Below are 19688 nucleotides of genomic sequence, written 5' to 3'. Positions count from 1 at the left end.
TATCTCTTTCTATTTCTTTTCTCTCTACCTCCCCCCGTAGACAATCTCTCCCCCTATCATTATTCCTCTTATTTCTCGTCTCTCAGATTTTTCAAAAATTCATTCATGGGATGTGTGCATCACTGGCTGGGACATCATTTATTGTCCAACCCTTGTCTTTGAGAAGGTGGAGGTGATTCATCTTCTTGAACTGCTGCATTCCATGTGGCGTAGATACACCCATTGTGCTGTTAGGGAGGGAGTTGCAGCATTTTGACCCAATGACAATTCAGGAACAGCAATACGTTTCCAAGTCAGGATGAAAGGCTTGATGGGGAACTTCCAGCTTCGAGGGTAACTTCCAGGTGGTGGTGCTTTCCTGAATCTGCTGTCCTTGTCCTTTTAGATGGGTTCTTCTATGTGGCAGCAATTGTGGGTTTGGAAGATGCTGCCGAAGAAGTCTTATTGAGTTCCTTTATTGCATCTTGTAGATGGTACAGGCTGCTGCCACTGTGCGGCGATGATGGAGGGAGTGAATGCTTGGAGATAGGATGCCAATCAATCTGGCTGCTTTGTCCTGGATAGTGGTGTGCTTCTTACGTGTTAGAGCTGCACTTATCCAGGCAAATGGAGAGTATGCCATCTCACTCATCTTGTAACTTGTGGACAGGCTTTGGTGAGACAGGAGGTGAGTTACTCACCACAGGATTTCTAGCCTCTGACTTGCTCTTGTACTCACAGTATTTATATAGCTTGTCCTGTTCAATTTTGACATCCTGGGGGTTACCAATGGGGGATTCAGCAATAGTAATGCCTTTGAATGTCGAGGGGTGATGGTTGGATCCTCTCTGGTAGGCGATGGTCATTGCCTGGCACTTGTGTGGTGTAAATGTTACTTGCCACTTGTCAGCCCAACACTGGATATTGTTTCTTCATTTAGACATGGACTGCTTCATTATCTGAAGAGTTGCAAATGGTGCTAAATATTGTGTGAACATCAGCAAATATCCCCACTTCTGACATTATGATGGAAGGTCATTGATGAAGTAGCTGAAGATGGCTGGGCCTAGAATACAACCCTGAGGAACTCCTGCAGTTATGTCCTGGAGCTGAGATGACTGACTTCCAACAACCACAACCATCTTCCTTTGTGAGTCTAACCAACAAAGTGTCCTCCCTCGGATTCCCATTTACTCCATTTTTCTAGGGCTCCTTGATGTCCTAAGAGGTGCTATTGGGTTACGGGGATAGGGTGGAAGTGAGGGCTTAAGTGGGTCGGTGCAGATTCGATGGGCCAAATGGCCTCCTTCTGAACTGTATGTTCTATATTCTATGCCATACTCTGTCAAATGGTGCCTTTTTGTAAAGGGCAGCCACTCTCATCTCACCTCACCTCTGATGTTCAGCTCTTTTGTCCATTTTTGAGCCAAGGTTGTAATGAGGTCAGAGCTGAGCGACACGAGTGGCATCCAAACTGAGCGCCTAGAAGCAGGTTATTGCTAAGCAGGTGCACTGTTCATGACCCATTCCACCACTTTTTTGATGATCAGGAGGAGATGGGGCAGTAATATACTGAATTCCAAATTCTCTACCCTACCCCATCAGCACTTCTCGACCAGCCTACTCTCTTGCCGTAGTGCCAATTTTGACTCCCTCCTCAGTAAACCTACAACTTCCTCTGTGCCTTCCTTAACATTCCCTGAAGGATTTGTCTTATTACGAGTGGCAGCTCCAACTGCCCCATCTACTCTCTCACCTCCCTTCCTGTCCAGCACACTGTCTAGGAATTAATTTTATCAATCTCCTCCCAATCCAAGTCACCCTGAAAGCATTGTCAGGTGCAGATGTCAGATGTCTCGGTGGGAGAGCATTTCGGTGACAGTGACCACAACTCCTTGACCTTATACCATAGACATGGAGAGGGATGGGAACAGACAGTATGGGAAGGTATTTAATTGGGGGAGGGGAAATTATACTGCTATTAGACAGAGCTGAGGAGCATAAAGTGGGAACAATTGTTCTTGGGGAAATGCAAAACAGTAATGTGGGGGTTGTTTAAGGAACATTTGCTGCGAGTGCTGGATAGTTTTGTCCCACTGAGACGAGGAAGGAATGGTAAGGTGAAGGAGCCTTGAATGACAAGAGAAATGGAGCTTCCAGTCAAGAGGAAGAAGGAAGCTTACGTAATGTTGAGGAAGCAAGGATCTGACTCGGCTCCAGAGGTTTATAAGGTAGCCAGGAAGGAACGCAAAAATGGACTGAGGAGAGCTAGAAGGGGGCATGATAAAGCCCTGGTGGAAAGGATTAGGGATAACCACAAGGCGTTCTACACTTAAGTGAGAAATAAAAGGATGATCAGAGTGAGAGTAGGGCCGATCAGGGATAGTGGAGGGAACTTGTGCCTAGAGTCTGAGGAGATGGGGGAGGCCCGAAGTGAATATTTTGCTTCAGTATTCACTAGAGAGAGGGACCTTGTTGCTCATGAGAACCAGGTTAATAGACTCAAACAGGTTGATGTTCAGAAGGAGGATGTGCTGGAAATTTTGAAAAGCATCAGGATAGATAAGTCCCCTGGGCCTGACGGGATATACCCAAGGTTACTATGGGAAGCAAGGGAGGAGATTGCTGCGCCGTTGGTGATGATCTTTGCGTCCTCACTCTCCACCGGATGATTGGAGGGAGGCGAATGTTGTTCCCCTGTTCAAAAAAGGGAATGGGGAAATCCCTGGGAATTACAGACCCATCAGTCTTACGTCTGTGGTGAGCAAAATATTGGAAAGGATTCTGAGAGATAGGATTTATGATTATTTCGTAAAACAGTTTGATTAAAGATGGTCAGCATGGCATTGTGAGGGGCAGGTCATGCCTCACAAGCCTCATTGAATTTGTTGAGGATATGACAAGACACACTGATGAAGGTCGGGCAGTGGATGTGGTGTATATGGATTTCAGTAAGGCATTTCATAAGGTTCCCCATGGTAGGCTCATTCAGAAAGTTAGGGGGCATGGGATACAGGGAAATTTGGCTGTCTGGATACAGAATTGGCTGGCCGAAAGAAGACCGCGAGTGGTAGTGGATGGAAAGTATTCCGCCTGGAGGCCGGTGACCAGTGGTGTCCCGCAAAGATCTGTTCTGGGACCTCTGCTCTTTGTGGTTTTTATAAATGACTTGGATGAGGAAGTGGAAGGGTGGGTTAGTAAGTTTGCCAATGACACGAAGGTTGGGGGAGTTGTAGATAGTGTTGAGTGTTGTTGAAGGGTGCAACAGGACATTGACAGGATGCAGAGCTGGGCTGAGAAGTGGCAGATGGAGTTCAACCTTGATAAATGTGAAGTGATTAATTTTGGAAGGTCGAATTTGAATGCTGAATACAGGATTAAAGGCAGGATTCTTGAAAGTGTGCATGAACAGAGGGATCTTGGGGTCCATGTACATAGATCCCTCAAAGTTGCCACACAGGTTGATAGGATTGTTAAGAAGGCGTATGGTGTGTTGGTTTTCATTAACAGGGGGATTGGGTTTAAGAGCCTGAGGTTTTGCTGCAGCTTTAAAAAACCCTAGTTAGACCACACTTGGAATATTGTGTCCAGTTCTGGTTGCCCCATTATAGGAAGGATGTGGATGCTTTGGAGGGGGTACAGAGGAGATTTACCAGGATGCTGCCTGGACGGGAGGTCATGTCTTATGAAGAAAGGTTGATGGAGCTAGGGCTTTTCTCATTGGAGTGAAGAAGGCAAAGAGGTGACTTGATAGAGATGTACAAGATGAGAGGCATGGATAGAGTGGATAGCCAGAGGCATTTCCCCAGGGTGGACATGGCTGTCATGAGGGGACATAATTTTAAGGTGATTGGAGGAAGGTATAGGGGAGATGTCCGAGGTAGGTTCTTTACACAGAGAGTGGTGGGTGTGTGGAACGCACTGCCAGCAGAGGTGGTGGAGTCAGAGTCATTAGGGACATTTAAGCAACTCTTAGACAGACACATGGACAGCAGTAAATTGAAGGGGTGTAACTTAGGTTGATCTTAGATTAGGATAAATGGTCAGCACAACATTGTGGGCTGAAGGGCTTGTACTGTGTTGTACTGTTCTATGTTCTATTCCTTCCATAAATTCCCACCCTAGCCACTGACTCCATTCCATCCCGTGGTCACATCTGGGCGTGAACCAGACTGTTTGCAACCTAAGTGTCATATTTGACCCCAGGTTGAGCTTCTGACCACATATTCATTCCATACATGCTATCGCTAGAATCATAGAATCAACAGTGCAGAAGGAGGCTATTTGACCCATCGATTCTGCAATTTGGAAAGAGCACCCTACCTACCTAAGCCCACACTCCACCATATCCCCACACCTCCACCCATCCCCGTAACCCCAGCTAACCTTTTCTGGACACTAAGGGCAATTTAGCACAGCCAATCCACCTAGACTGCACACCTTTGGACTGTGGGAGGAAACCGGAGCACCCGGAGGAAACCCACGCAGATACGGGGAGAACGTGCAGACCCCGCACAGACAAGCCGGGAATTGAAGCTAGGTCCCTGGAGCTGTGAAGCAACTGTGCGAATCACTGTGCTACCGTGCTGCCCCCTAAGGCCTCCAACCTATGCCTCCATAACATCGCTCGACTCCAGCCCTGCCTCAGCTCACCTGCTGCTGAAACCTTCATCCATGCCTTTGATAACTCCACAATTCTAATTCCTAGCCGGCCTCTGTACACGGAGGCCTCCCACATTCTGGCCTCAGTAAACCTGAGGCCATCCAAAGTTCGGCAGCCAAATCCTGATCACCAATCACAAAATCTAGACTGGCTCCAACCTACATAATGCCTTGATTTTAGAACTCATTTTCAGATCCATATATGGTCTTGCACCTCCCTTTCTCCATCATCTCTTCCAGCCCTATAATCCTCTAACCTACACTCTGCCAATTCTGACCTGTTATGAATCTCTGATTTGAATTGTTCCACCATCCGTGGCGATGCCTTCAGATGCCTGGCCCTAAGCTCTAGAATACACTGCCTCTCCCTTTCTACCTTCCTTTTCATCTTGAAGACTCTCCTTGACATCTATCGCTTTGACCAAACTGTTGGTCATCTGCAATAATATTTGCTTCTGTGATTTGGTGTCATATTTTGCTTTTTAGTGCTGCAGCTCCTTGGGGCACTGTATTGTGATAGGAAAATAAAGGTAGTTTTAAGGTATTTATATTCATATTGGTAAACATTAGAAATAAGGTATAGTTTTAAGTGTGTTTAATTTAATATTTCTGTGCCTGGAAACCTATAGCTAGATTCATGCTGGCAGTTGTATGCGTGGGGGTTGGATTGGTTCCAAATTGTGTCTCTATTGTGCTTAGAGGGGATCACGGCGTGAAGAGCAAATAAGTAAGTCAGTGCTTAGTAACAGGAGGCCACTTTCCAGAGGGAAGGGTTTTCCTTTGTTCTTAGATTTAACTGGAAGTCAGCGTATTTGGAAAAAGGACACAGGGAGTGAATAGCTCTCGAATCTGCCAGGCCAAGTTGGACAGGACAATAAAGTTGCAAGGATGCAAGCTTCTGAAGAAACAAGACACAGTCCAGATAACCAGGGATTGGGGCAGAATGAACATTGAAGGCACCTGAAGTTAAGAGAACAGAGACCAAGCTATTGTTCAGAAGAATTCAAGGAAGCGTAAACAAGGTGTTCTGTGTTAAATTGCAGTAACGAGACTGAAAATGGGGTAGCAGACTTCAGAGGTAGATGAAACATTTGATGTAATTTTAAAACTGTCTGGGGATCAAGAGTTGAAGTAATTGTAAGCAGCCTGCACAGCAGTCAAGAAAAATAAATCTTGAAGAGTTGGTGTCATGGTCAATCTACCTAACCGGCACATATTTGGGTTGTGGGGGTGAAACCCACGCAGACACGGGGAGAATGTGCAAACTCCACATGGACAGTGACCCAAAACCGGGATTCAAACCCAGGTCCTCAGCGCAGTAGTCCCAGTGCTAACCACTGTGCCATGTGCCATCCTGACGAGAAGATTTTAACGCATCTTTTTGGGAGTGAAGTTTGGAAACTCTCATGTGATCATCATCTGGGGAGAATCTGAGGAGAAAGCTATAGACACTGGGCGTGATTCTCCCAGCCCTGGGCTGGGCCGGAGAATCCCTGTGACTGGGCCACGCTGCCCCGACGCCGGCACGTGATTCTAGTAGAAAATCGGCGACATTGACGCCGGCGTGGTTGGTATGGCGCGGTCGCGGACCGCTCTACGCAGACCCCCGCAATTCTCCTGCCCGGAAAAAAAAACACGAGTCCCGCCGGCGTCGTTCTAACCTGCTCTGGGCTGGCAGGACCGCGGTGTTGAAGGATCGGGTGGCGGCCTGTGGGGGAGGGGAGGGGGCATCCGATTCCAGGGTGGGCCTCCGATGTGGCCTGGCCCGTGATCGGGGCCCACCAATCGGCGGGCTGGCCTTTCTGGCTGGGGGCCTCCTTTCCTACGCGCCGGCCCGTGTAGCTCTGCTGTAGCCACCTAAATTGGCCAACTCCCGATTTAAAATGGCGAACGGCAAAGGCTGATGGGAAATTTAGCCAACACAGGCAGAAACCAGCAGGTGCTGGTTTGCTGTGTATTAACTCTGCAAAAGGCCAGACAGCATCGATACCAGCGACTATCAGCATAATAATGTAGCAGCCATCTACATACTGATGAGCAATCCCCGGGAACAATAGCAACATTTGGGACACTCAAAACTAAGCCAGACTACCCGGCGCCAGCAGGAGCCAACACAAAAGTAAACGAACACCTCAAGACCGCCCATCGATCAGGGAACCGCTCCAGTATTGGAGAAATCGAACCAAGCGATTGGAACAAAGTCCAATCACCTAGAACCAGGTACAGGGTCCGCCCCGAAAGGCCGGAAGCCTCTGGGGACTATCAGAGTTAAGCCCCAAGTTCAAATCGCTCTCTTCGTCCTGCCCGGGTCACCCAGCAATGCGAACCAACCTTGACCGTGACCGGTGCAGTGACCGCCGAAAGAAGTAAGTCTCAAGTCAACGCTCGCTACGAGATAGGCGCTCCTAGATACCAATCCGTACCAACTTCGAATCCCGCAGACTCAGAACCCGAACGAAAGACCATTTGTTCCCCTGACCTGGTGGGCCAGTCCGAAGTTAAGTATAGGCCTGTTAGTTGTAGAAGTAGCTTAGACGTAGAATTTGTGCATGAGTAGCGATTACTGTGTATAATAAATGTGCTTTGATTTGAATCTTGCTAATCGGTGTATTGAGTTATTGATCATTACTTGGACTTGAACCTCATGGCGGTATCATAAAGTTACCTGGCGACTCGAGAGCAAAGGTAATAAAACAGAGCAATTGAACCAACCGGAATGTTAGCAACACTGTGCCATGTTGCGTCGGGACCGTAGGGTTAAAGGAGGCCACTGTGCATGCGTGCCTTGGCTCCGGCAAAACTGCACGTTGGTGCCGGCGCCACTGACTCCAGCGCCGTGCTGGCCCCCTATAGGGGCCAGAATTAGACATGGCAGCGGCCCGTTCACGCTGTCGTAAAACGCGATGGCGTTTACGATGGCGTGGACACTCTGCCGCGGGATTAGAGAATCCCACCCACTGGCCTGGGTTCAGAGCAGAGTGTGTGTATCTGACCACAGTCATCCTTGTGTGCTTAAAAGGTACTTTATGTTAACGAGACCATTACGGCTTAGGAGGTTTTTTGAAATCCATGTTAATCTTTAAATTTGTGTGTATTTGTTAAACCAAGGGGGAGTATAAGCATACTGTATCATAATCAAATTTTTTCATGTTTAATAAATGTTTTTTTTCTTTGTTGTTAAAACTATTTAGCGGTGCTGTAACTCTGTCCCTCCACTTTTATGTAAAAAAATTAAAGTTACAGTCTTTTGAGTCAGGCTTCGATTTGTCGATCCTCTGCTGCAGCTATATCATCAATTGGGATCATAACAATTACAATAGAGGAGCTATATAAATACAAACTGCTGTTGTTGTCCCAAGGTCTGTAATGAAATAATGTTAATAGCTACTAATTTATATTTAGCATTTAAAAATTATGTCATGATCTAATGTGTATATGATGCAAACTTTACAAGGTTCTTATTAGGTTCTTGATTAATAAGGGGATCAAGGCTTATGGGGAGAAGACAGGAGACTGGGGATGAGAAAATATCAACCATGATTGAATGGTGGAGCAGACTCGATGGGCCGAGTGGCCTTATTATGCTCCCATGTCTTATGATCATATGGTCATACCTCTGTTTCCTCGCTGAGAGAGGCAGGAAACTGTTAAGAACTGCTATCACAAAGCATTTATCACTTCTTTTCACTTGGTATAGGTTCTGTGATGACCGTTGACACAGAAGGAGTACAGTAATGAAAATTTGTCATTTCTTTGAAATGTTTGTGGAATATGTCATTGTCTTAAAAAATGTTTGAAAATAACTTTTAAATGTTTGCATTAATTTTAAAGGGACCAATTATGCCTTTCACAGATGATAAGAAACTGGGAACACTTGCCCTGGAAGTAGGTCCATTGCCCTGGCAGTAGTTCCAATTGAACGGACGTTAAGATAGAGACGAAGTATGGCCAGCTGAAAAGGAGAGTTTCAAGCAAAAAGGAGAGCTACAAGTCACAAGCCACCAAGAGAGAGCAGGCCGAGACAGAAAGAAGAACAAAGAAAATCACTCATGAAGAAGTAAGTTTTCCTGTAGGCAAAAAAGGAGACATGAGCTCTTAAAGGCACTGTGAAAGCTTTCCAAACAGGGAAAGTTGTACGAATTGCTTGGAGACGCTAACGAGCTGGATGTTTTCCCATAAGAGGCCCAGCTGTGACCCAGGCTGTTATTGGTTCATCATAGTCCATAGAAGTCCATACATCCCTACAGAGCAGAAGGAGGCCATTCGACTCATTGTGTCCGCACTGACCCTCTGAAAGAGCACTCTACCCAGACCCACTCCCCAACCCTATCCCCATAGCCCCACCTAACCTGCACATTGTTGAACACCAAGGGGCAATTTTAGCATGGCCAATTCAAGAGACATGCACACATCTCGACTGTGGAAGGAAACCGGAGCACCTGGAGAGATCCCACACAGATATGGGGAGAATGTGCAAATTCCACACGGTGTCCCAAGGCCGGAATCGATCTCGAGTCCTTGGCCCTGGGAGGCAGAAGAGCTAACCACTGTGCCAACATGTCGTCGGTTGAAAAGGGACTTCGGAAACAGCACCATTGGGACCTGATGGAGAGAGGGTTCACAGAAGTGCGCCTTACTGATGATAATCGTACCCATGGAAGTTGAAGGTGAAAACTGGGGCGAGATTCTCCGACCCCCCGCCGGGTCGGAGAACCGCCGGGGGCTGGCGTAAATCCCGCCCCCGCCGGTTGCCGAAGTCTCCGGCACCGGATATTCGGCGGGGGCGGGAATCACGGTGCGCCGGTTGGCGGGCCCCCCCGCTCGATTCTCCGGCCCGGATGGGCCGAAGTCCCGCTGCTAAAATGCCTGTCCCGCCGGCGTAAATTAAACCACCTACCTTACTGGCGGGACAAGGCGGCGCGGGCGGGCTCCGGGATCCTGGGGGGGGCGCGGGGCGATCTGGCCCCGGGGGGTGCCCTCATGGTGGCCTGGCCCGCGATCGGGGCCCACCGATCCGCGGGCGGGCCTGTGCCATGGGGGCACTCTTTCTCTTCCGCCTTCGCCACGGTCTCCACCATGGCGGAGGCAGAAGAGACTCCCTCCACTGCGCATGCGCGGGAATGCCGTCAGCGGCCGCTGACGCTCCCGCGCATGCGCCGCCCGGAGATGTCATTTCCGCGCCAGCTGGCGGGGCACCAAAGGCCTTTCCCGCCAGCTGGCACGCGGAAATTCGTCCGGTGCCGACCTAGCCCCTCAATGTTGGGACTCGGCTCCCAAACATGCGGAGCATTCCGCACCTTTGGGGCGGCGCGATGCCCATCTGATTTGCGCCGTTTTGGGAGCCAGTCGGCGGACATCGCGCCGTTTCCGGAGAATTTCGCCCCTGTTGTCAGATAAGACTCTGACTTACACTTTATAAATCAGAAACAACATTATGAATAAGGAACAAATTATGGAGCTGTGTAGCAATGTGTGCACATTTGTGTTGTGAATGTTTTTCTAAGACTATCGCTGTTGAATTTACTAAGTAAAATTTCCCATTCCATTTGAAGTATAATTTTCCTGGTAATTCATGTGGAATTGTGTGGTTTGAGACTCACATTAAAGTAAAAGTAGAATCTTGATGGTAATTTCTTCATGGGGGGCATTCAGTCAATTTGGTTGTTTTGCTTTACCATTCCCCCACATGGGTTGAAACAGCTCCTTGAATTCAGTGATGATATAATAGAAGATAAACCTCAACTACACCTTGATAAATCATGCATTGACCGAAATGGATACTATAATTTGGGGACTGCTCATCTATCGCCAATCAGAAAGCAGTGAAATGTAGCAATTTAAAAACAACATACTGTGTCATTGCATAAAATTGAGAGCGTTTTTGATGTTTATGGGCAGCCATTTGAATCCACAAAACTGCTATAACTTTCTTTGGTGGAGGGGGGGGGGGGGGAGGTTTAGCCATCTTGGATGGCCATTTCCCAATTACAAAATGGACACTTTGCAAAGATTGCAGGGAAAATTGGACAATCCCAAGAAAGCAAGCAGGTGCAAGGTTTGTCTGTTGATTGGAGCTTTAGCTCCCAGACAAGACCGAGACTGCAGAACCATCTACATACTAATGAGCCATCCCCAGGAACAAAAAGGCAACATTTAAGTAAACAATGCTAAGATAGACACCCCGGCGCCAGAGGAGGCTAAAACAAAGCAAACCGATGGCCACCTAGGACACGCCCAGCAATCAGGGAACCCACCCCTCTATTGGAGGAAAATTGATAAGAACGATTGGGAAACTGACCAATTAATTGGGGCCAAGTTCAAGACCCACCCAAAAGCACGCAGAGCCCTTTCGAGTATAAAATGGACTCCCCAAGAGAGAATCGCTCTCTTGGCCTTGGCTCTCAGCGAGGAGAGACCTGCCAAAGACCAAGTAAGTTCCAAGTCGAGGCACGCTACGAGATAAACATCCTAGTTGCTATCCTGTAAACAGCTCAACCCAGCAGCTTCAGAACAGAGCAACGGCCATTGTTCCTCTGACTGAGTGGGCACCCGAAGCTAAGTATAGACTTTTAGTAGTAGTGATAGTTTAGGTTGTAGAGTTTTATGCATGAGTATATTTGACTGTGAGTGTAAATAAATGAGCATTGATTTTGAACTTACTAACTGGTGTACCGAGTCTTTGATCAGTATTCGGTTTTGAACCCTGTGGCGGTATCGAGAGATACCTGGCGACTCTTGAGCAAATGTAATTAAACAGAGCCAAATTAAGAGAGAACACAATTAGCAACAGGGGGAGAAGAGAGAGTTGCGGCAAGTGGGGGGAGGGGGTTTGGAAATTTGGGCCAAGGAGAGTTGGGCGAGCGAGAGGAGGAACTTAAAAGCCTGAAGCTTTTCAAGACGTTTCAAGCCGAGTGTCTGGGAAGAGAAGCAATCTGAGCAAAACCTCTCAATGAAAATTGGCTAAACAGACAATTCTGCCATTGCTGGCAACAAAGAAGAACGGTGACATGAAAAAAAAAGCAAAACACTGCGGATACTGGAAGTCTGAAACAAAAACAGAAAATGTTGGATAAACTCAGCAGGTCTGGCATCGTCTGTGGAGAGAGAAGTAGTGTTTACACTTCGAGAGTCATACAGACTCAAAATGTTAACTCTTGTTTAGCTCTCTGTGGACGTTGTCAGACCTGTTCCGTTTGTCCAGCATTTTCTGTTTTTCTTTCAGATTTTCAGCATTCGCAGTATTTCGCATTTATTGGTAAGATTTGCTATCCCAAGTGTGTTATTAAATTTACCCAGAAGATCGAGGCAAATATGGAACACTCTAAGGAGAAGCACCCACTTACGAGGAGAATTTGAGACACATAAGGCAAAACTAGGAGTAAAAAGTGTAAAAGAAACAAAAATGTAACAAAAGGATTAAAAACATGTATTTATCAGGATTTCAGCATCAAAACTGTTGTAACTCCACAAGGAAACTTGAAACTTGTCACGCTGTTGATGGGACTCGAAAATAACACAACTGGCAGTAGAAACAACAATTTACTCAGAAAAAGTAAATAAATGTCCTCGTTTACTATTCGTGTCACAGAAAATGATGGAAAGCCACATTAGGAAACTGAACAAACAGATAAATGGCAACATCCATCATACAGCAAATTGCTCCATGAATTTGATGAATTAGAAATAACAGCTGGCAAATGTTTTCCTAATTTGATTTCTGGATGATGCAATCACATTGCATAATTAATATGTCCTTATCCATCCATCTCGTGCCTGCAATTGGTTCCCTTACCTGACCTCTCCTGTGTCCTCGGTGACGAGGACATCAGTCTTGCAGCTGGCCAATGGCCTGATAGACAGCTCCACCGGAGGCACAACAAAACTTTTACTGACTGGCAGCCATAAACCTTGACCCAGGCTGTAGGTCGACCTATAAAGAGAAAGAGGCTAGTTAAATACACAGGGACTAAAAATTGTGATTGAACTGAAAACCAATGTGGGATTATGTTTCTGATCGAGGTGGCGTACTGAATTAAAAGATTGTGATGTGTCGCAGCGAGAAGTGACTTTGAGTGGCTGTGCAAAATCATGAGAGGCCATTATGAGTTAAAGCTAGCCTGCATTGTAGCTGGGGGCGGCGCTGGAAGTCATTCCACAATAGATTCTGCCTGGGAAAGACAGAGGAGGATCTGTAGAGAGCAGGCTACACCATTTTCCTATGCTGCACTGGAAGCCTTGGTACTGAACGTGGAGGAGAGATGTCCTCTATTCACAGAGGGCCAGGACATTCATGAGGCAATCTTTGTCAAGTAATGCCACCGAAGGTTAACACATTTGGTAAAGGTCAGGGAATGTATCTGAATGAATCATCGAATGTCATATCTCACCGACTGTACCACTAGGCTAACAAACTGTTGAATGAACCACACCGCCATCACTTAACTAACTGCTACAAGGCTCACACCCACACAGATTTAATCACCTGCTAATGCTCGCATTCCAAGCATTGTCTGGCATCTTTGAATCTGTCTATATATATGTTTCTGGAACATACCTCTTAATTCACCTGAGGAAGGAGCAGCGCTCCGAAAGCTAGTGACATCGAAACAAACCTGTTAGACTTTAACCTGGTGCTGTAAGACTTCTTACTGTGCTCACCCCAGTCCAACACCGGCATCTCCACATCAACCTTTTAAATGTAATGGCCATATCACCCAAACATGTGGCACCAAATTCACTCACACATACTGATAAACCTAATCCGTGCTCTCATAGTCCACTGTAGAGGGTGTAAGGATGCACTTCTTGCTTCTCCCCCATGCTCCCTCACCATAGCTCGTGTCAATTCCTTTCAGACACCCAGGAACTGCAAACTGACCAAGCAATGGTAGAAGAAAAAGAGGAAGTGAACAGGACGAAAGTAAACAAGAATCTTTAACGCTTGTGTTTGGAAAACAGAGGTAGTTTGGAAAACAAAAGTCGTTTTAAGGTATTTATATTTTTATTGGATAAAAATTAGAAATAAGTAATAGTTTAACTATGTTTAATTTAATGTTTTTATGCCTGAAAGGGTCAAACCTACAGCCAGGATAGGGGACAAGAGTGCCACAGGTATCAGCTCGGCAGAATGTCAGGCTCTGCTGCAGAGGACAACACTGGGGCGGCCCACAGGGGGAAAAAAAATAATGGGCATTCAAAACAAAATTCCTGCCAAAATGCCTGGGGTCAGTTTCAATGAGCATGAAGGAGTCTGGCACCAATTTAGCATTGGGCTTTGTGCAGAGGTTCAAGCTAATCTTTCCCAGCATGGAAACACTGGCCAAATCAATTCATTTCAGCTTCAGCTGCAGCACAAACAGAAGCCACTGCACATCTGAATGCTGCCATGAGAGTTCAGACAACATTCTTGCAAGACCAGCTTGCTGCAGGTGTACTCTGCAAATGGCGGATGGACATTAGTGTCCTCACTGAAATGGCATCTGGTCCATCTACCACCATGTGCACACATACCGGCAGGTAAATTTTGCAAGCGCAACTGCACTTGTAGCACCGGAAAACCAGATGTTAAGGAGACAAATTCCATGGCCATATCATATTACTACATCCTTCAGTTATGTCCCAAGTGTTTTAGGCACATCAGGATATCATGAACTGTGTGAAATTAAAAAAAAAAAAAAATTGACATTCTTGGTTCATGGGATCATGGGCCACGACAGCACAAAAACACTTCTTGGATCATGTCATAATATCTTCAACATTCAACTCAACTATTAGTACAAAATGAACAATGGGCCTTGGCTTGATCTATTATCTCGGTGGCACAGGGGCAGCACTGTGGCACAGTGGTTAGCATTGCTGCCTCACAGCTCCAGGGTCCTGCCTCACAGCTCCAGGATCCTGAGTTCAATTCCGGCCTCGGGTGACTCTGTGTGGAGTTTGCACTTACTCCCAGTGTCTGCGTGTGTTTCCTCCGGGTGTTCCGGTTTCCTCCCACAGTCCAAAGATAATAATCTTTATTGTCACATGTAGGCATACATTAACACTTGTCATATGAGAGTACCTTTAAGAAATGGATGTTTAAACAATGTACCTTGAAGAAAACAGTGATGTCAGAGAGTGGGTGGAGCTGAGCTCAGTTCAGCCATTTTGAAGTTTCAGTTTGGAGGAAAAGAGCTTGGAGAGTGTCTGTGTTTGCAGTGGGCTGGATCTGCTGTGATCTCTGGCATGAAAGACTATCTCTGGATCATTTGGGTGATTTAAACTCATAATAGTAAGGCCTTTAACCTGATGTGTTTCTGTTTAAAGGTGTTAAGTCTCTTGGAAGTTTGAAGGAACATTTTGAGGGATTATTTACTGTTGTAATATTTTCGGGGTTATCTTTGAAGCAAGGGGTGTTAAGAGATCCAATGTTTATTTAAGATGTTAAGTTGAGTTCATGGAATAAACATTGTTTTGAGTTTAAAAACCCACGTGTCCATAATTGTAATCCCATACCTAGGGAACAAGCCGTGTGCGCAGAAAAGCAACAATAGCATTAAAGGGAGAGGTTGGTTGAACTCCATGATACATTTTGGGGTTCTGAAAACACCTCTCCCATAACACACTGCATTGAAGTTACTGTGAAAAACCCCTAGTCACCACATTCTGGTGCCTGTTTGGGTACACAGAGGGAGGCAGAATGTCCAATTCACCTAACACCACATCTTTCGGCACTTGTGGGAGGAAACCGGAGCACCCAGATGAAACCCACACAGACACGGGGAGAATGTGCAGACTCCACACAGACAGTGACCCAAGCCGGGAATTGAACCTGGAGCTGTGAAGCAACAGTGCTACCCACTGTGCTACCGTACTGCCCACAGATTGGCAGGTTATGTGGATTGGCCATGCTAAATTGCCCCTTCGTGTCCAAAAGGTCAGGTGGGGTTACGGGGATAGGGTGGAGGCATGGGTTTAAGTAGTGTGCTCTATCCAAGGGCCGGTGCAGGCTCGATGGGCCGAATGGCCTCCTTCTGCATTTAAAATCCTCTGATTGTCAATAATGGAACAGACTCTCATGGTGGGATTTTCCAGCCCTTCCCACCAGTGGGATCTTCCAGTCCCAACCGCCACCCTGCGAGACACAGAAAATGCTGTAGACATCGGCAGGACCGGAAGATCCCACCGCTGGTCAATGTCAAGCCGCCTCCGCTTCTGGAGGACCCCGCCGTTGGTACTGCAATATAGTATTAGTCTAACATTCGGGTTTAATTCTTGTGGTGAAAGATAGTCTGTTATAAGTTTGGAACGAAGATAATTTACTCACTCGAATAGAAAAAAGGTATTCCTTTCAAAAACTCTGAACTCTGTTCATATAAATCCAACCCAAACAACAACAATTGAGAATGAAGGGAGAAGTACAGTCAAGAAAATAAACGGTAAACTGACATTAATCTATTATTCCTCTTTGAAGAACATAAATCTAATTTCATCTGATCTTTCAAGACTTTCATCATAAGCCACAAGCTGGCAGGTTCTACATGACATTCAAAGGTTTTTCTTTCTGATGCAGAAATAGACCAGAAAAGCGTTGAACTTCTTTTGAAGCTTTCCATTACTTCATGTACACATTTTAGCAAATGAGGAAAGGTAACAGTCGCCTTTCGGAAGCTCGATTTTCCTGTCATGTGAGGTCTCGTCAGAGTTTATAGAAAAATAGTTTGATAAATTTGCCGTTGCACACTTCTTATCACAGATCTGATGATTTATAAACAGCTATATTCTGCTTTTTCCTTGAACTTGTAAATTGTCTGGTGTTAGAATGTATAGCCAGTCGCCACCCGGTAACATGTAGAAGTACAATTTTAATGCCTGACTCTGATCAAGCATTAGCATGTTGGCACCGCATTCTTGAGGGTAGCTAAAGATGTCAAATAAATTCTGACCTTTCTAGACACAGCCATATCCGAAGGATTAACAAAAAAAAACAGAGCTGACCCCTGCTGTCATACAGTATTGATGGGTTGCAGCTGGGATCCCAGAGATACACAGGGAATAGACCTCTGCCCACACTCTTCAACTCCTCCACAAAACTCACCATCTGAGCTCTTTAGCACTGAATAATTTCTCCATAGCCAGTCAATGTGCAACTTCCATCGAATCTGTCGCACTTTATTCATAGTGTCATACAATATAGAAGAGGCCCCTCAACCTATTGAGATGGCACTGACAAAACTACACTAATCCGATTTTCCATCACTTTGCCCATATCCTTGAATACTTTGCCAGTGTTCATCCACATATTTTCTGAAGATTGTGAAATTTCCTGCCTCCACTAGCCTGCCAGGTAGTGCATTCCAGGCTTCCACCACCCCCCAGGTGAAAAATGTTTTCCTCAAATCCCCTCTAAACCTCCTGTCCCTCACATTAAAATTATGCCCCTTTTTTATTGACCCTTCTGTAATGATATGTATATTGACTGGGATGTAAAGAGTTAACAGGTTAATGATAATGCTTCTTACCACTAGAGGGAACCACAGAACAGTCATATATATATCATGTGACATGGGTTTCTGGGATAAGATAGTGAGGCATGAGACAGAGAGCAGTTGTGTACTGTTAGAGATAGCAAAGTTTAATATAGAAACCTTCTACTTTAGGAATGTGAATGAATCTTAGTTAGTAGTGTAATAAATTTATAGTTTTGTTCATTAACAAAGCTTTGTGTTCTTTATTCAATGCTACGTATCCAAGCCATCCAGATAAAGCAAAATAGATAATATAACATGCTACCAGAAGTGGACAACTTTAAATAGAGAACAGAATACCTTCAACTAAGGGGAACAGCTGCTTCCTATCCACCCTGTCCATACCCCTCATAATATTATAAACCTCAATCAGATCCCCCCTTAGCCTTCTCTAGTCCAAAGAAAACAGTCCGGGCCTATTCCGGCCTCTCTTCATAGCTCAAATGTTCTATCCCGGGCAACATCCATGTGAATCTCCTCTGCACGTTCTCCAGTACAATCATATTCATCCCATAGTGAGGCGACCAGCATTGCACACAGTTCTCCAGCTATGACCTAACCAAAGTTACCTCCCTGCTCTTATAATCTTATAATCTATGCCACAACTAAAAGGCATGTGACTTCTTAACTACCCTAGAAAACCTGTTCTGCTGCCTTCAGCGTCTGTGGACAAGATCCCTCTGGTCTTCTAAGCTTCCTTGTGTCCTGCCATTCATAGAGTACTCCCTTATTTTTTCATTCCTTCCATCACCTCACACTATTCAGGGTTAAATTCCACCTGCCACTGATCAGATTATTTTTGAATAAAGTCTTTCAGAATAATTGGGTGCTTTGAAAAAACTTAGTTATTACTCGTTGCCATGAAACCAAAACTAAACAAGCCTCCATACTGATTTAAAGCTGTGCCTATTTACGTCACTTGAACCATGCAACATTCTCAAGACATGATGGGCAACTCATTTCATGGGCTAAATAATGTTTTCTGTTAAAGTGCTCGCATCTCCAAAAAGTACTGTACCCGTCACTTTATTGCGAACAGCAACACAGAGGATCGCCCAATTTGCAAAGAGTAAATTAAGTGTTCATTAAACAAGCAAAACTAACTTTGTTCACGAACACAAGTGTTTTGCAGTAAGTGTTTAATTCATGTTTCTGCCATTGCGTGAACTCACATTCCCTGACGTGCCATGCTGGATTTCAAGTCTTGACAATAAAACAGCTGGAAGCATTTAAATTCCAACTACCATGCAACCTAAAATTCCCTTCAGTTCTGGTGCAGCTGTGACATGGTTGAAGATTGTCAGCTCCATTGTGAACGATTGGATGGCTGCATTGACTGCTCTCCAGATGGCAAGAAGTGAACACCATCTGTTTTTCCTTGTGTACTAATTTGTTTCATTAATTGGCGCACAAGTGAAAGCTGGGGGTTGGACAGAGACAGACAATGAGTCTTGAGTCATCAAGGCAGCACAGTGATATCCATTTTTAATCATTGGTCTGAGGAGCATCCAACACCACTCACAACCTATGTCAGCTGAACCGGCAAAACAGTCATCATGGGCGTCATTCTCCGACCCCCCGCCGGGTCGGAGAATCGCCGGGGGCTGGCATGAATCCCGCCCCCGCCGGTTGCCGAAGTCTCCAGCACCGGATATTCGGCGGGGGCGGGAATCGGGCCGCGCCGGTTGGCAGGCCCCCCCGCTGGATTCTCCGGCCCGGATGGGCCGAAGTCCCGCCGATAAATTGCCTGTCCCGCCGGCGTGGATTAAACCACCTTTTGAATGGCGGGACAAGGCGGCGTGGGCGGGCTCTGGGGTCCTGGGGGGGGGCGCGGGGCGATCTGGCCCCGGGGGGTGCCCCCACGGTGGCCTGGCCCGCGATCGGGGCCCACCGATCCGCGGGCGGGCCTGTGCCGTGGGGGCACTCTTTCCCTTCCGCCTCCGCCACGGTCTCCACCATGGCGGAAGCGGAAGAGACTCCCTCCACTGCGCATGCGTGGGAAACTGTCAGCGGCCGCTGATGCTCCCGCGTATGCGCCGCCCGGAGATGTCATTTCCGCGCCAGCTGGCGGGCAACAAAGGCAGTTTCCGCCAGCTGGCGGGGCGGAAATTCCTCCGGCGCCGGCCTAGCCCCTCAATGTTGGGGCTCGGCCCCCAAAGATGCGGAGCATTCCGCACCTTTGGGGCAGCGCGATGCCCGTCTGAATGGCACCGTTTTGGGCGCCAGTCGGCGGACATTGCGCTGTTTCGGGAGAATTTCGCCCCATGTCATTATGGCGGCCAAATTCAGGCAAAGTGCTGGCTTAGGTTTATGGGACTGATCTGAAATTTGGTTTCACAGCACTATTTCCAAATCTCTCAACCTATTTAAGGTTAACATTTAACTTATTTTATTCTCCCTCCATCTGTCACATAAATTTCCCATTCTGAAACTGAGATATGTTGAATGGCCACATTCGCTCAAGTCTAAATTCTGAATGGGACTTGGAAAAAGGAGCAAGACTGAAGGTAACTGACAGTAACAGCTGAATTCGAAGACTGG

The 19688-nt window shown here is 46.4% G+C and overlaps 1 protein-coding gene across 4 annotated transcripts in view; it reads right to left on the bottom strand.

Moving 5' to 3' along the window:
* The window catches only part of LOC140399093 (astrotactin-2-like), a 2178011-nt gene that overhangs the window by 1068454 nt on the left and 1089869 nt on the right, over positions 1-19688 (bottom strand). For all 4 annotated transcript variants that reach the window (XM_072488234.1, XM_072488235.1, XM_072488236.1 and 1 more), the window contains one exon: positions 12434-12571. In XM_072488234.1, the coding sequence (XP_072344335.1) occupies positions 12434-12571 (138 nt within the window). The remainder of the gene's footprint in view (positions 1-12433; positions 12572-19688) is intronic.

Source organism: Scyliorhinus torazame, chromosome 22 (assembly GCF_047496885.1).
Source record: "Scyliorhinus torazame isolate Kashiwa2021f chromosome 22, sScyTor2.1, whole genome shotgun sequence".
NCBI classification, from domain to species: domain Eukaryota; kingdom Metazoa; phylum Chordata; class Chondrichthyes; order Carcharhiniformes; family Scyliorhinidae; genus Scyliorhinus; species Scyliorhinus torazame.
The sequence above is the reverse complement of the archived record's forward strand: the minus strand, read 5'-3'. Positions and strand labels throughout refer to the sequence as shown.